General features: G+C 42.5%; 1 protein-coding gene across 1 annotated transcript in view; it reads right to left on the reverse strand.

The window, feature by feature from the left end:
• Positions 1-17,971, reverse strand: part of CDH4 (cadherin 4) — a 466,276-nt gene that overhangs the window by 150,243 nt on the left and 298,062 nt on the right. Inside the window, exon 4 of the mRNA XM_082007298.1 lies at positions 12,931-13,107. Within this exon, the coding sequence (XP_081863424.1) occupies positions 12,931-13,107 (177 nt within the window). The remainder of the gene's footprint in view (positions 1-12,930; positions 13,108-17,971) is intronic.

Consider the following 17,971-nt stretch of genomic DNA (forward strand, 5'->3'; position numbering starts at 1 on the left):
CTACCTGCACAGCCTCAAGGGAATATACCAAGCAGTCCACAGAAATGCAGCGCCGGCCTCGATGGCTCGCTTACAGCTGGCTTACCTGCCTCAAGAGCTCAGACAACACAGCATTTTAGGTTACCTTAAATGATGTGTTGAAAGCCCCTTATCCCAGAGAAGAAAAAAGAAAAGGAAAAAGCCTTTGTGTGTAATTAGCGGCTCCTTTTGATGAATCCTTTCCAACGCTACCACCTTTTTGTGAATATTTCATTTCCTGAAGAGTGATTTTGATGGAGCCAAGCAGGCAGAGCTTCAGAACAGGACTACAAGAGAGAAGATGAATTGTGAGCACCCATTAACCTGGGCCAGAAAACTCTCCCCAGTCTGCATTAACTCCTCGAATGCCTGATGCACAGTTACTGTGAAGACCAACGTGTTATAGTAAAGACTGACGCAAAGGGAAACTCAGGCTTTCCGTACTTTAAGATCACACCATTCCGCATTTACTCTCTTCTTTCAACAATATACACACTCGGTGCTCAGTACTTATGAATACCCTCTATCCAATTAATACCCCATTAAGCCGCATGCCCGCAGTGGCTTCATCCTCAGACCACTGTATGGTAGCTTTTAACTCCATAATACCCTGGCATTATTACCATATTAGACTACAAGGGATTGATCCAAAGCTCATGGAGGTTAATGAGGGCTCATTAAACTTTGAATTAGGCCCTAACTGCTCAGCAAACATGAAGTGAAGTGAAACAGCACGTGTCAGATAAGATGACAGAGGGTGTAGTAAACTTTAAGGCAAAATATTGAATGCTGAACATGACAAAGGCAGGCAATAACAGGGAATGTGTGCGGAAAGCAGCAGGAATTATGGTTATGTTACACCCGATATCAAGCAGGACAGATTGGTGCCTATATAAATAGATATTGCCTGATCTGACTCTGATGCGATTTCATCATCCTATGGTTAGACACAGCATAATATTGACATTATGGCTTTCCTTTAGATTTTAGTTTTGAATTTCAGCTAGAGAGTACGATACTAGAGACTTGAAATCAGTATGACTCCTTCCCTAATTACTGATTAATCAAGAGCTAAGGTTGCTTACATAAAGAGTCATGGGGAGCAGGAGGAAGTCTCATTAGGAACAAGAGGTTAAAAAAGAGAAGAAGGGAGGGGGACATTTAACAACTGGATGGATACAGAAAGAGAAGAAAAAGAACTAATTTCCTAATAGCACATTATACCTGAATGTTAAATTTTGTATTCATGTCTAATTAAAAAATTATACGAAAATGTTTTAATACTTGCAGATATCATGGGTTATGGTTCGAAAGGAATAACAGAAAGTTTTTTTCTTTTAATGACTTCAGAAATACATATATGTTGTGTCATTCTGTCCCTTAGGTGCTCAAAAGACACAGCAGCTGTTTCATAAATTTTGAATTGCCTTTTCCTTTAGCATTCAAAAATCTGCACCATAAACATAACACTGTCTGAAAAATATTCGGTAAACCCAGACAGTTGATGGAAATGCTTCCTCCAATATTTAAATTCCTCTCTTAACAGGAGTTTCCCTGCAAAAACAGATGCTAACGAATAGTGTTTTTGCCATCAAGCTGAATGTGAATGTTTTGGTGCAGCATTTTCTTTTTTTCCATGGAGACATTAGAGGGTGCATTTCCCATTACTGAAAGAAAACTGCCACCTTGCTTCTCAATTCTTTGCTTTCAAATAATAAGTAACTGCTATAATCTTCCGTAAAAGATTTATGCTCTGATGATGTCTGATTCTCCTACTCGAATTTCTTTTTGTTAGGTGCAGTTGAATGCCATTTACTGGTAAGTAAATTGTGTCATCATTTCACTGCAAAGCACACCATTGAAATTGTAAGCTGGCCAAACATTTATTTTTGTTTTCCAACTCACAGAAATCCCTTCAGAGGGCTGTGGATTAACTAGCAACACTTTTTAGTGCACATCCTTAATCTCAATTTCTTTCCCTCTGCCTACTAACGTGCTCCCTTTTAGTGATGTGACTTCAGAAATCACTCCAAATAGCTTACAGTGCAGTCAGAAACACTGCCTTAGAGCTGCCACACTCTCCACAGTGACTTGGAAATACAGCAAATGGGACATTTCCACAGAGTTTTTCGTAGTCCCATAGTAACGGGGGCACCACAGCTCTACGTCTTCCCCCAGAGGGGGCTCATTAGCAGAGGGGCTGCTGGAGGACCACGGATTGCCAGTTCCTCTAAAGGGGCAAACTGTGGTCCCTACATCCAATCTTTTCACAACACAATGTGTGCCTCTCATTTTTGGGACAGAAACAGAAAGCCCACGTGGCCATCTCCTTCCTTAAACTGCCCCACTTTTTACGACAATAAAATTAGTGTTAGAGCTCACAAAACAAACAAACAAGTCAACTGCAAAACAACCTGAAAGGACTGTAAACCCAAGTACAGATGCAAATACCTCCTCAGGTCATGCAACGTTTTGATTAAAACGAGTGGAGATCATGAATGAAAAAAGCAGCCAGGGAGGTGAACTGTCCCAGCGACACCTGCCAGCGCTACAGCATATAAGGGTCTGTTAGTATTTCCACGAGAAACTTTTGGTTTTAGGGATTTGTAACTTGAGTCATAGAGACTTAATCCCGGCCTCCAAAACCTGATCCCCAAAGTGGAATTACTCAAGTAGAACTTTTCAGGGGGGTGGCACACCCAGGCAGTTTGTTGTGACAAGGCTGAATACTCTGCATGACTTTTTTTTCCAGCTATATCTCCTATATATGTGCATATATAAACATACACACATCCCAGAAACCATGCACAGACCTAAGGCAGTGAAGGGAGTCCTTATACGGATTATGTGAAGGTTTTCCATAACATGATCTTACTGGAATAATAGCACACACCGACTCCTCATCGCCCAGCCGCTACCTCCCTGCTTGCCCGCCGACGTCCAGGAATAGATTAGCGGTGAAGCACAACCCCGGGCAGCACAGCGCCTGGCCACGGCCATACGAGGCTGGGTGCGTGCTCAGCAACCCTCTATCAACATGAAACAACACCACAAGCCACACCAAATCCTCATCTGCACTCTTTTGCTACCACAAACCACACCAAATCCTCATCTGCACTCTTTTGCTACCACAAACCACACCAAATCCTCATCTGCACTCTTTTGCTACCACAAACCACACCAAATCCTCATCTGCACTCTTTTGCTAGCTCGCTCTCTTTTACACAGGACACTTGAGCTTTGGTCAGAGCAGCTTCCCTTCGCCTTCCCCTCCAGCCACTTCTAGCTGAGCCCTGCGCTACGCTCTGAAAAGTCACTCACCTCGAAGTCCTTCACCAGCACGTCTGCCTCATTGTTAATGGAGCATAAACAGCCCCTGCTCTTCCCACAGAGCTTTTTCTGCAGAGTACCTGCAGCCAGGGTCGGCTGCAGTCAAACACACCTCATTTCTCCACAGAAAGGAAGACAAAACCTCCTACACCTGGGGCCAAACCCCCACCCCTCTTGAAGGGCAAGCCCACCCTGCCCAGCTGCTGATGGCATTTTTAGGGATGAGTTTCTGTTGACTCATGGAGGGAAAAAGAAAGTCAGCTCCCTTTACCTAGTGCCAAAAACATTACACCAAGACCTACTAGCTGGTTTTTCAGGGTAGGCTTCTGGCTTGGTGCATGTTAGGGAAAAAGGAATATGTATGCATGCCCTATGCAAAGGTTTGGATGGGTGTGTACATCTGGAAGCGTCGTTTCTCTATCCTTGCAGTACACACAGAGAAATGTAAATACAACTGGGAATCTAAAAAAGACTATAGGTATGGTCAAAGAGGTTGGTACTGCATAATGCTGAGTGCTTGGTCTTAATCTGGTAAAGCCCTATTCGTGCCCTTAGTTTCCAGTCACTAAATAGATTCAGGAGAGCCACTGGAGCTACTTAAAGGCTCAAATTTAGGCACGTACTTAAAATCTCTGCTGAACAAGGGCCAAAATATTCAGTACCATCTGCAGATACCCAAACTGCCTTGGGCAAAATGTTTCTCTTAGTATAATCCAAGGTTTTGTTTGTTTGTTTTTAAGTTGTCTAACAGTTCGGATAGGAGAAAAATGTCCTTTAAATTAAGGAAATTAGCAACAAATATGAATGTTATTAAAAATATGGCAAGAGCTATGGGAAAGAACAAATTGCAAAGAAATGAAACCATGGTAAGCTGCTACACATCCACTCTTTGCTGCCCCATCATCTAACCATGGCTTACACGTCTCATCAGAATGCATTAGAGGCAGCTGAGAAAGGATTTAGATGGTGACACCTTTATCAATGAAAATCTCAGCTGTTATAAATAAAACAATTAACTGCAGCAGTGAAAGCTTAAAATTAGCCCAAGAGTAAATTCTCTAAAATCTTAAAAGCTGACAACTGAAATTCCAGGGTGTTGAATTTAATTCTTCAGAGGTGCAGACTACCAAGAATATACGCAATAGTAAGGAAAGAAGAAAGCGTGGATGGGTTTTTTGCTTCCTATGTCATTCCAGCCTGATACAGTGAATTTCAGCAACAGCCGAACTGTCAAGGTTGTATCTGCACCATCATTCTGCAAATCCAAACTCACGCCCACGCAGCGCCACTGTGTCTTCAGGACTCCGCTTCCACTCATCACGGAAGCCAAGTCCCACAGTAACCTATTACTAACGTGGGTGATGAGTGTTAAATAATGAACTACTACAGCAAAGAGGCAGATTGCAAGTTCTTTGTCTCTGTTCATGTCTCAGCTTTTTTCATTATTACTATTTTTCTTTGGAAAAGGCATGAGCAAAACCAAAGCTTTTTTCTTAGCAAATTAACCCACTGTTTTTGTGTACGCTCCGTCTTTACAGATTTCCAATAGCTTTCATGAGCTGCGTACATTAGCTCTGACTATGCCTTCCTGTCTTTGCCTCTACACATAATGACAGCCCTACTGAGCGGCTATTACAGTTATCTCACTTTCTGGAGAGGATGGGGCTGTAATGATATGTTGCAATATGTGCAATGGGGTATTACAGCTAAATATTCTTTGGAGTGACTGATGAACTCTTCTGCAGTATGCCTGGTATGACAGTTCAAGGCGGGGGGTACTTATCCTTCTGTGCTTCCTCCATTTCCTGCTCCCGAGGTGAACTAAAAGGTAAGGGCTGGATGGAGGTGGTGGTGGAGGGATCGACCGAGACCCCGCAGAGAAAGGGAGCTGCTGCTCAGTCCCTGGGTCGCGGCGGCAGCACCTGGGAGTCACTGTAAGAACAAGCCTGTACGTTAGCAGACCCGAGGCACAGCTGTAGCAGCTGAACTCAGACATGGAATGAAGTGACTGAACATAGCCATCAACAAGAGATTTCTGAATACTCAATAAAACCCAAGTCCATGATGAAATTCTTCAAATAGCCCAAGGACAGGCCCAGACGCTGATAACCGGAGAGTGCTGCTCATGGCCACGGCAACAGCACTGTGGTCTCGAACAAAGGCACTCATGTTTTCTGCCTCAGTTTCTTATTTGTGACGGACAGACAATCCTCACTCATGCAAACAGGTGGCAAAGATCAGATCCTGTACAGAAAAATACTTAAGCAAAGACTGTACGGATCTAACTTACAATTGTTATTTATTTATTTTTACGAAGTAGCAGTCGGTGGTGCGGTCACAAAAACTTGCTAGTACATCTCACCCCAGTGCCTCACGGGGATGCTGAATGACTGCAGAACACCTTAAAACGTCACACATGAGGTCAGACCAAAGGTGCATTATCCCACTACCCTCTTGGTTTGACTCACTGCACCCCAGATTTTTGCTGTCCTTCGGATTTTTGCTGTCCTTCATTCTTCAGAACTCCTCTGTTTTTCATGCTTGCAAAATTGGGAGCTACACGATGCCTTTGCTTTCTAGGAATGTGTTAGCACAAATCTGACAAGGATTTGTACCAGGTTAATCAGCCACGTAAGTGGATGTAAGCTTTGAGACACCAAGTGCCAAGCCCAAACACCGATCCTGTAATGATGGCACCTGGACCCCAACCTGACTTTAACCTGTACTATAAACAATACACCAAAAACAGAACTGCCTGAGATAGTGCTTAAACCTGAAGAAAATCAGAAATATTATCACTGAATTTTGAGACTTCTGAAATTTCCTGCTGATACTTCTCAATCTGAGTGGGAGCAGAGTCTCACTACTGCCAATGGCTTCTGAGAATCTCAGTTTTTATGTTGTGTGGGAAATTAAAAATTGGTTCCACTTCTTTCATGCGACTGAGACTGTATTTGATGGAAATTCATTACTTCCAAATCACATGGCATTTTATGATTTTGTATTTTTCTATGATTTAGTGGGGCTTTTTTCCACTCATTACTGTTGCCAAGGCATCCGGGAAAATGGCAAAATCTCAAGGGCAGTATTTTTAGCTGAACTGGGCAATGGGAGTCCTTGGTATTTGTCTGCAAAGTGCCAATCACCTTAAAATCCCAACCTTATTTACAATGGTTCTCCTTGAGTAAGTAACAAGGCCGGGCTGGCAAAATGAAATTCTTCTGTAATACACCGACAAACTCAGAACCACAAGGCACCAAATTCTCCCTCAGTCTGGATTTGAATGCTTAAATAAATAAGGCTCTTGCATTTATTTCTGCTCGAAGACTGTATTATTCCATTCTGCAGTTATGGAAAAATGCAGAGCACAGGCAAGATTTAGTGTCTGAGTTTTTGCTGCAAGACTTATCTCAGTAGAAAGGCATTTGTGCTCTTGGGAATCAAAGTGAGATTCACCCATTTGTGGCAGGTGTTTTAAGCACTCAGCCTAACAATCTACCCACGCATGGCACTACAGCAATTCAACGACTAAATTAAATCTCTGAATATTAAATTAATGATGGAAATCTAAAATATTAATATATTCTAATTGAATATTCTCCGATAAATTATCTAGGCATTCTCAGCAATTTGATTTTACTTTCACTTCTTAAGGAACTTTCAGCTGCATAAATACAGCTATTAAAGCAATTCAAAAAGGGAACATTTTCTGCTCAGACAAGAGAACTCTAAACACAAAGAATCTAAAAATTTCTTTCATATGATTGATTAAATCATAGAGCCCAAGACAGCTGAATCATTAAATGACTGCTTTCCTTCAGTCCCTCTGGCTTTAGCAAGGACAATATAAATTCCCCATGGGTCTGAATACAAGGAAATACAATATGTATAATTACAGTATAGGCTTGAATGCTGTTGTAAGAGAATTTCAAATGGAACATTTATGCTGTAGCGGCACTTTTCAATCCATAATGCTGCGTGTGCGTGTGCATGTAAAGCCCATAAAGCACTGGGCATCTGCTTTCTTCGACCTAGATTCCCAAATGTATACGCTGCTGTAGCCTCACCAGCTCTGGCAGAGATGCACAAATTTACATCAGGATCTGGCCTTCTATTTCTGTGAAATGCTGGAGATAAGAATGACATCTTCATACGCCAGGGAGAAGGCAAACAAAAGAACGGAGTTTGCGCAATATATATATAGCGTGGTATATGTTTAGGAACCTGTTTTAAACTGCCTGTTTCTAAGAAATTTCAAATGGACGTGTCAAGAAAGCAGCAATGTGCCCTATTTCCCTTCCTCCATTCATTCCAAGTGTGTGGAGTCCTGGTTGGGTAACACGCACACAGAGGACAGATCAATACCAGACACAAGACCCGGCAACGTGAATGCTTAATGAATCACCTTCCTGCTAATCTTTCTCTCCTTGGTGTCAGGTTGGTTTGTGGTGTGAAATCAGAGTCAAGAGCCAAGCGCTGTTGCAATCTACATCCTTTAACCAGCTTTCAAAGAAAGGCTGTGCCTCTACAGAGCAGCACAATGTGCACCGTGTCCCACTTCCTCTCCAGCCCCTGGGCTTGCTCCTTCTTAGCTCTGTCTGACTGTCACAATAAAGACCAAATCCCTTAATTTCTTAATTTCAGCTGGTGAGGGTTACAGGGGTACCAAAGATGAGACGTACTGAGAGCCAGAGCTAGCAATTTTTTTTTTGGTGGTGCGTGTGGTTGGTAAGAAAAGAAACACCTGCTCCCGTGAAGAACAAGAAAGATCTAGGCCTATTTGTAATCAAGGCTGTCCACGTATCTCTCAGGAAAAGTAAGGTCTGATGTCCCTTGGGAAGCATTTGCAAGGCCCTTTCTCAACAAACCTTCTCTCACCACAGACAGATGCCACCTGTCTTGCAGCTGGGAGTTAATGGATTCCGAACTGCGCATTTCACAGCAGTAAGCAACGTGGTTGACGGAGGCGGCGTGAGGGATTTCCTACAATAAAACTATTTAAAACAGTGCAAAGGTGCATGCTGAAATTGTCACGATGAGCAAAGGAAATGGCAACATTGAGGGCTGATGGTCCAAGCCAGAGGGGATTTTGCAGCTCAGTATACCTCCTGTGTATCTCCAACACCAGGATGTTAGAATTCTGGAGAACTGTCTCATACACTTACTTCCTGCTCCAGGATGGGTTACAGCACACAAATAGGCTGTGGAGATCTTCTGTGTGCTATCAACTTTTTTCATATCAAGTATCCAATTTCACCGTACAGCTTAACATGTGCTAAACCCACCCACAAGTCCACCGCGGGGTTTTCTAGTGCGCCAAGAAGAGCTCCCTGCTCCATTAACACGCGCCATGCTGCACGAAACCCAACCAATCAACGACACCTCTGCTAAGAAGCAACGCAAGAGTCTTCAGGTATATTATATTCCTCCAACTTTCCAAACCACTTCAGTACGTTCTGATTAAATTTACATAAAATGCATCCTTCCCTCTTATTCCCTGTTATACACATTAGATTATTTCTAGTATTCTTGTGCCTGAGATTACCGGCGCTCAGACATGAGAGCGCATGCTGTGCCTGTAGCACGCAATCAAGGCAGTTTGTAAGAGCACTGAGATGCCGTCTCGGTCATCCTCAGTGGATTTTCATGTTGGTGTAATGAGAATGAACAAGTTGTTTATCGTAAGAGATGTAATGGGCAAATACCACATTTTTCAATTCCAAGTTTAACAAAGGCACGCTGGAAGAATTAGGGTCTATGCAGATCAAGTTAGAGACAGGCACCTCATAAAAGCTCTAGAAAGGTGCTGGAGATAAAGCTGGAAGTTTGGGGCACTGATAACGGTGAACACGATGTCAGTGGTTGATGTAAGAGCCCGCTACCTAAGCGTGCCGTGACCAAAGGCTGGTCCTGCACAGGACTTTGGTCTTCTAAATGAATTATTTTCATGCATCCCAGTGAGATGGGCCAAGACTTCAGCCGTGAAAACTGACTCAATATTCCCATTAGAAGAAGGTAGAGATGCATGTGGATCCAAAACTGAGATCGTTTTTGAAGTTCAGAAGAGGATGAAATACAAGATTAGCTAATAGATAATTAGATAATAGATAATTAAGAATTAGGTACACATGTAGCTAAAAAGGATGAGTCAGTGAGAAAATAGATGGTACTCAGCAAGGGCGCAACTATTTAATATATTATCTTAGTTGATCAGTGTGCATGCATGAGTCATTTGCTTGGGGAAGGAGGGGGATTTCACATTGGTTTTGTATTTTTAATAGGCATTTTTATGGACCTCATAGTTATAATAATGAGAGTACCTGACAATTAGTAATGAAATTATCCTCACTACCGTAAAATATTTCACAGCATGGAAAATATTATTCCTAATATACAAAGGTGGAAGTGAAGCACAAGGAAATTAAACCCAAGATTTTCACAAATGTTTGCAAAATAAATAAGCATAAAACAGTAAAACTTGATATTTAAAAAACCCTGTTTTTTCAGCTCAAGAACAAAAGCAAAATGTGCAAAACATTTTTTATACCAATAAAAATTGTTTTTAGCTTATACATGTCAGTTGTTTATTTAATCTCTCTGAGGAATAAGTAAAAATTTTCAGTAGCCAGAACTAATCAGAAATTCTTATTATTATTCTTTTACATATTATTTTTCTTAAAAACATTTCCTAGTTAGTGTGGTTGATGCATATGAACAGACACGGATGTTCCTTTGAAAGAAAAAAACTTGTAATTAACAGAGGGGTTTTCTGGCAGGGATAATGTTGTGATGTCTTCCTTTTTTCTTTTTTTCTGAAAACTTCTTCATTTAATGTATTTTATCAGAATGAAATGGCTTAATGAGCAGAGAATTATAGTTGATCCCAACTGAACCAGGCAGGGCTGCATTTTGAGGAATGTGGCTCCCATCAAGCTGCATTCACCTTTGCTATGATTTAAACTTCATTCAGGCACAGCCTTGCTAAAAATACTGACAAGTAACTAATCAACTTCCATAAAATGGAATTTTTACATTCACAATAGGAAGCAGGAGTAGGAGGGAACCCGAAAGATTTGTCTATGCATTTCAAATTAGTCTGACCTATAAAAACGCAAACAGCAAGTGGTACTATGAAAATGTACTTCTGGTAGGGCTTTTTGGTTTTTTAATACTCAGATTTTTCACGCCATCCCCTCCTCTCCTTGGAAGTAACCAGAACCAAAGATACCATAATGGAGGGACTGGTTTCCATTAGTTATACCTATAAAATGTAAGCTCAAGCAGGGCTCTCCAGGCCAAAAAAAGTTCAGCGCCCAGGAACTGGCGTTAGGTTTGAATGCTTTATATAAACTAGCGGAGAAAACTGTGACAGACTTCCTTCCGTACAAATGGGATCTGAGCCGTAACTTCACATGTGCACTTCTAGCTCCAGTTCGTGAGCAGATGGACACAAAAATATTCAGCACCCAGCGAGCAAAAGCATGGGAAATCAGATCAAAACTGCTACCTAGATCTAGGAGATGGCAGAATGCTCCAGGGCAATCTGAAGATTATGTGGATAGAAATAATCAGATAGCGTTGGTCTTTGAAGATGTTAATTTGTCCTATTCTGGATAACTAAAGAGCAAAGTCTAAGAGGGGAAGCTGTAACTCCTGCTAGGAATCACCCAAGCTGCATGGGCAGAGGCCAGCAAATGGGCCTGATGCTGCAGATGAGCAGAAATTCAACCCAAGCCAAAAACATCAAGGGTCTCACGCTTAACCAAGCGGCACCCTCTGTACAATCTTCCCTGTCATTACGATACTTTCCATATGTCAGGTGAAAAGGAAAAAGCAGCCCTCTGTAAACCATTTTTTCTTTCCCACTCCCTTTTTTACTTCATTTTCAGTGTTTCCTCTAGCATCTGTATTTAAAAACTGCAATGGAATACATCACTGACAGTGTGGGAGCTCTGTGTTTCCATCAGCTAGGTTATCCTTCCAAGGTTGCTGGTAGTTTTAAGTGATGAATATCAATTCTTCTGAACCTATATAAAATTTATTATTTGTCACTTTCATTAATACTGGAGTTTTGCATTCTTGAGTCCTTCTATTTCATCTCCAGACTGTAGGGGGAAAAAGTGCCGCTGAGATTTCAGTCCTTATAAATCAACAAATTTGCTGTGGTAAGGTGGTGCCAAGTTGTCCTCCAGCTGTCTAGTCAAAGCTCAAAAGAAATCATCAGGGAGTGGGAGAGGACGTAACTTCATTTTGCAAGTACTCCACTTACTCCAAATTTTCACAGGAATTCAGGAATTAATCTAAATTATTAATCTGATGTAGGAAGATATTGTTGACACATCAGGTTATCCTCATCTTCAGACATTTCTTCAACTTAGTAGGACAACACATTAATGGGTCACTCCATACATAGCACTGCTGACCACACAAAGACTCCTTGGCTTCCCTCCTTGTTTTTCCAGGACAGAAATAAAAATATTTGCCACCTGGTACTTTTTTATTCCTTGCCATACTTCCTTAATTGCACAAAGAAATTACACCAGCAATTCAAGTGCACCCAATACTTGGTGAATTGGGAACACGTACCTTCAGTCATTGCATGAGTCATTGCAAAGTTCACCTGAACTTCTGAAGGACTCAGCAAGCTCCTTTTTTCCTCCCAGACGTGGTACAGAAGAGGATCAGCTAATGAGTGTGAAACTGGTAATGATGACAACTCATTTGAATCCAGCCTCATTTGTTTCAAGATGACTAGGTGAACTCCTAAGAAGGGATGCCAATGACACACCACTGTTGTTCAAAATAAATTCTGAAATTTTATAATTGTCACCATTTACTTCCAAGGGAAGATTTGAAAAAGGCTGCCAGGGAATTCTTTTTTTACACGTACTCTTTCTAACGCTCCAAAAACTAAAACCAGCACCTGCAAGAGGAATAGCAACATGTATTTGTATTTTGCTAACACTTATCAACAGCAATAATATATCAACAAAATGTGTCTATCAAAGGCCCTTTTCCCCTTCTTTTTATTTTCCTGTCATCCAATAATCATCACAGAAAACGGCATGGGTAAACTTCATCTCAGAGATCATCCTTGTAAAGAAACTAGCAACACACAGAGGCTGAGGCATCCATCTGCGCCGGCGGCAGGCAGCCAACCTCCTCGAGGCCCGCCGCGCATCTGCACTCCGGCTCTGGGATGGAAGGGAAGGATGCGGCACCCCCTCGTCGCTGGGTGTCACCAAGCCCAGCTCTACACCTGCAGCCGTTTTCTGGATGACAGCATGGGCGAAGTGCCACCTTGGCAGCAACGCCAGCGTCTCTTGAGGGACTGGCTGGAAGGAGCCGATTAGGCCGCCGTTCGGCTGCGGGAGCGAAAACTGGAGCAAGTCGCTTTGGAAAAGAAGCGCTTCAGCAGCGTGTAAAAGGCAACGTCCCCTGCACAAGGGAGGAGGAGCAGAGAGCCCGTGCTTCGAGCCAGGCTTCCCAGGCCACGAGCTGCACCACACCTACCACTTCACTAGACCCGCTGCAAGATTACCACGATTATTATTATTATTTCTGTTTCTTTTTTTAACCTACCCGAACCAGCTGCTGCGGAAAGGGTCCTCTGGAGTTTTCTGGCACGTTGATCGGTGGGATGACCCAGTCCCGCTTTTGCCGCCGCAGGCCGTGAGCGCTCTGGTGCTGGCGCCATGGGAGCAGAGTGTCGCTTTGCTGCTGCGCCAGCTCTCCGGGCACCGTCTTCCTTCCTTTTGGCTGTTTTGGGAGCAAGAAAGCAAAACCAGTTAGTTTCTTCCTCGCTTCTTAGGACTTCTCCCAACAGCAGCGCTTCCCGGCGTGCAAACGGTCACATGTAACTGTGACAATTATTGTTATTAACGTGATATATTTCTGCACCACAAAGACACAATATGCTTTACTGGCAACTCTGCTGCCACTTCATTTTCACAAATATATGGAGCTGTCACTCTCAAATCAAGTTGCCTCCCAGTACGTATCGTCTGCATTACACCAGCTGCAGGGAGCTTTAGCGGCACATTGGGTAAAGAAGTTTCTGCAAATTTCTAGCAAATGCCATCTGCCAGAACGCAAATAAAGGGAGAGAATTGCTTTGCAGCCTACGCCATGCGCCCCGTTTTAAAGTATGACGTTACCGTGCTCCTTGGCGTTAACAGGGTTACGGTAAGCTGCAGTCTGTGGTTCTGCAGGTGTACCCCACCAAACCAAACAAACCACAACCGGGGGGAGAGTCACCTCCACAGCCACAAAGGTGACTGAGTTGAACTTCTTAGTGCTTCATGAGGAACGATCTTTTTACAAGAGCTGGGTTTCGAACACAAATCCCAAACACGCATCACCCCACGCAGCCTGCGAGGCATAACACATCTCAGTTAGAAAACAACTTTCATTATTTGGGGTGCTTTTGAGTCCTTTGTGGTTTTTTTAAACTATGGGTTCTGCCCATGGCATACTTTGGTGTCGGACACATTAAAATGCTGTGGCGTAAAACGGAAATGGTGAGACCATGGTTGGGACTGAGAGTCTGGTTCATTAGAAAATTTCTGCCTTACAGAAGGATGAATCCATAAAATGGAGATATGGAGAAGCTCTTCAGAGGTTACCCATCCCAATACTTAAATACTTTATGGCCTTGTAGGATTCCAGGCCATGTTATTTCTGGAAAGTCTGCAGAAAAGATAACTAACAAAGACAAGCTTTTTATACCAAATGGTGACCTGCACTCCCACCAGAGTATGTTTAAATTTTCAGAAATCAGAAGGATTGTAAGCCACATTCTCTTCATTTGAGGTGAGATCCAGTGGGACCACTGTTCTCTGAATTTCACAACTTTCAGGTATTTTTCTCAAAAAAACCCCAAAAACAACACCCCAAAACACAAGAACACCATAGAAAAAAACAGTAAAGTTTTTTTTTTGAGGCTCCTGCAATTTTAAGCCACAATCACTTTTAGTCTTACTTGAAATTGTACAAACTCAAACACCCTACAACCATTTGCAAGCAGTTATCTGTAGGCACCGATTTCAGTGGGAATCATTGCTTTGGGGTTTATAGTTTGATGTAAATCCATCTATTAATACATTTCAATTCTTGATCTGGAAGTCCAACGAAGCAGGCAATCACCTCAAAACCATACAGTATATGAAATCTAAACAGAGCATGGAACTGAGTGGTGGCTCCAAAGCCGTGTGGACCTTCTGGATGCTGAAATTGGACATTGCAGCAAGGAGGCCACTCATACGGCTCTGACCTGTGTTACCTGTGGAGGGCAGACATCCGTTGGCTGCAATGGTTGGAAGCATTTGTGCAAAAATGCCGCAATTTTACTGCAGACATTAAAAGTGAGCACGTTCCGGAACCAAATTTTCACAGAACTGTGAAATGCGGTCTTTTTCAGTGACACGCATAGCCACGTTTCTCAAATCCCCTCTCACGCTAACTCACGCCAGCGAGGTGACTGCTGTTCTGCCTTTGCCTGAATGCTGTTTTATACACCTTCAACAACATCATCACTAAGCTGCTGCGAGATCGCTACACCGCTGTTCAATAGTTAGATGTTGTTCTAAAAACACTCACTGAAGTGTGTAACGAACAAAGAAACAGCATCATGATGGTGCAGCGGGAGACTTTTTCGGGATATTCAGGATTTAGTAGGTACTGTTGAACTCATCCTTCCTATGGGATGCAATATGCCATATCTGATAGAGTTTTCATCTAAAAAGGGTTTTATCACCAGAAAGGAATCTCTTCTGAACACCGATGAAAACAATGTTATCTAAAGAAGACATCCAGAAATGTCAACATGGAACAGGACTACTAGACATGAGCTACAGAAAAGTGGATATCCCCCCTTTTTTTTTTAATTGGCTTGTGATTCCCAAATGGGGATCCGTTGAGAGCAGGTATTTGGATCAGTTTATATAATTGGCAAGTGAGCGTAGGGACAGATTATGAAAGGATGGTCAAATAATTTGTGCTCTGCTGAGTTTACACAGTGGAATGAGTCTGAACTAAAGACAGACTTGAGAATTAACATGAATCCCAAAGCTCCATGTATACTGAAATAATTAGTGTCAGCTCAGCAAGGCAGTACCAGCCTTTTTAGTCTTTATGAAATATTTGCTGGCAGGTGACTAGACAGTGACTAGCTTGCTTGTCACTCTTGATGATGTTTTCCTACATTAGAATAAATCATCAACATGACTCTGAATTTGGTATGTAGAATTTCAAAAGCGTCTTGCAGCAACAATTTTTTTTTTTAAACAGCAGCTCTTTTTTATCTTCTTTTGTTGACGATGCGTTCTCATGACCTTAATTTCTCTGCTGTTGTTTAAATACATTGTACATGTTTTCTGCTGTTTAAAAGCTGTGAGACAAATGCAGTAACAAAGTCTGGTGAGTACAAATGCCAGAACTATTCCGATCTCTGACTGAAACATCCAAGAACATCTCTGGAATAACAGCAACAACTAACAGCAAGCTCCAGAAAACTCCTCTGTACTTTCAAGTTTGCAAGAACCTAAAGTTCAACTCAAAAGCAGAACGTGACACCAAATTAAATTAATTCTAAAATACAGCTTACAATTCTGTTTTTATTGAATAACAGTTTTCACTGAGATGACAACTGTGCATTCTCTCATGGCCTTACTGGCCATATGCTTTCCAGAATCTCACAGAGAGATTTTCAAAAGACGCAACATTCCTCTACCTTCTGTAGTGTCATCAGAACACAATCTGTCCATAGACCTTCTTACAATTATATCGAGCACCTCTAGTGCTACTGCTTTAGGGTGGTTTCCTTCCTGTTGCTTTTGTGAGGTGCCATCACCCTCTTACACATGGCAAAAGGATGGTGAGTGTTTGCAGCAAAACAGAGAAAGCCAGTCCATGAAACATGTGCCTGGTAGAAAACTAAATCTACGCTCCATTCTGGAAATTAAATGGTGGCACTTATAATTGGTTACAACAGGATCAAATACCAAGCATGGAACATGTGAGCACGGTCTTTGGCAATAGACAGACAATTAAACGAGGATGTAAAATAGTCAGATAATTTAGTAATTATGCCTGTCTATTACTTCAGGACATTGATAAACTAGAGAAATACAGCTGAACCAAAACAGATGAAAGCCTTCAAGTTCAAGGAGAAAAAGTGATTACAAAGTGTGGGATGAAGAAAAACAACAGGAGAAAAGACCACGCTGGGATGTAAATTTGTCATGAATTTGGATTCAGTGTGATCTAATGCCTTAGTATTCACGTTAGGACAGAATTTTTTAGAGCTTTCTAATGAAGCGATGCAAAGTGTGCCGTGCTGGCTGTATTATTTAAAGCCTACATTCTGCAAACCTGGGATCAACACTTTGCTCTGGGCTGTCCAGAGTCTCTTCCAACGGGCTTGTGGCCCGTAACTGCAACATATGTATGCACAACGCCAACGTGGGCAAATCATAACGCAGCCACAGCATCTTCTGCTAATAAAACGCTGCTTTCTCTGAGAAGTGCAACTACAATATTTGCTGCGAGCAGCTGTAGGACAGGGGAAGAGCCTCTCAGAGACCATCCTCTCTGAGTTTGATCAGAAAGTCACACTGATGAGCTGAAGATCAACTGCAGTCCAGCGTGGAAGAATCTACCCTAGAACTCCCCTCGCCACTCTTTTGGGGCTTTTTGGCTATTAAAGTCAGTTAAAAATTGATGACAGTTCAAACTCTCAGAAAGCAATGCGAGGTTGAAAGAGGCACAGTATCATCTACAAGGACCTTTCTTCTCAAAAGTTGCTCCACAGAACGTGTAGGGCTTTCTCAAAGTCCATGTCAGTGACTTCAATGGCATCTTTCAGCAGTAATTTCCATTTCTTTTCCGTCTAGCACGGCATTTCCTGATGGTGAACACAATCTGCTGCATTCGGAAAAGGACACGCAGCTAAACCCCTATGGACTGTCAGACTTTAAAACCAAACAGATTTAGGAACCCTTACTCCAAACTGTTGAGGCTGTATGGTGCACTTACTAACTCCATTTAAGCCATGGCATCGAGAGCTCAGGGAGATTCCTTGCCTGCATTTCGCTCTGGCAATAGAAGATAAGCCAGGCCAGGCGCCTAGCTAGCGGCCGTCTGTGAGCTCCTGCCACTGTCAGTCCTGGCTCGTCAGCCTTTCACTTGTTGGAAGGCTCGGGCTAAACTCAACCCCTACTTACAAAAGAGGTCAAACAATAGTTACCCAAAAAGAGCAGGAGGTGTGGGATACCTACAGCCCCCCAAGCCCCATCTCTGCTCGTGAAAAGGAGGCTGCGAGCCACTGACTTTTCACTAGTCCACAAACAAAACCAGCGAGTGTGAAGAAATACCAGCTTTCACCTTCCGCTACACTTAGCAGTCGCCAGTCTCGCCAGCTGGCACGTCTCCCCTCCCAGCCACCCTGCCTTTGGGAGCCGTCCGCCGCTGGCTACAGAGACATCTGGAAGTTATTATCCAGCAGAGCGTATCACAAACCCATTTACATAATATAATATCGTATTTTGTGTTCCTGCTTAGCTGAACATTTTGGATCATTCTAATGTTTGGGTAAATAAGCCACCATTCTCTGCATATAAATAAT

This window comes from Phaethon aethereus (genome assembly GCF_964289735.1).
Source record: "Phaethon aethereus genome assembly, chromosome: 16".
NCBI lineage: Eukaryota > Metazoa > Chordata > Aves > Phaethontiformes > Phaethontidae > Phaethon > Phaethon aethereus.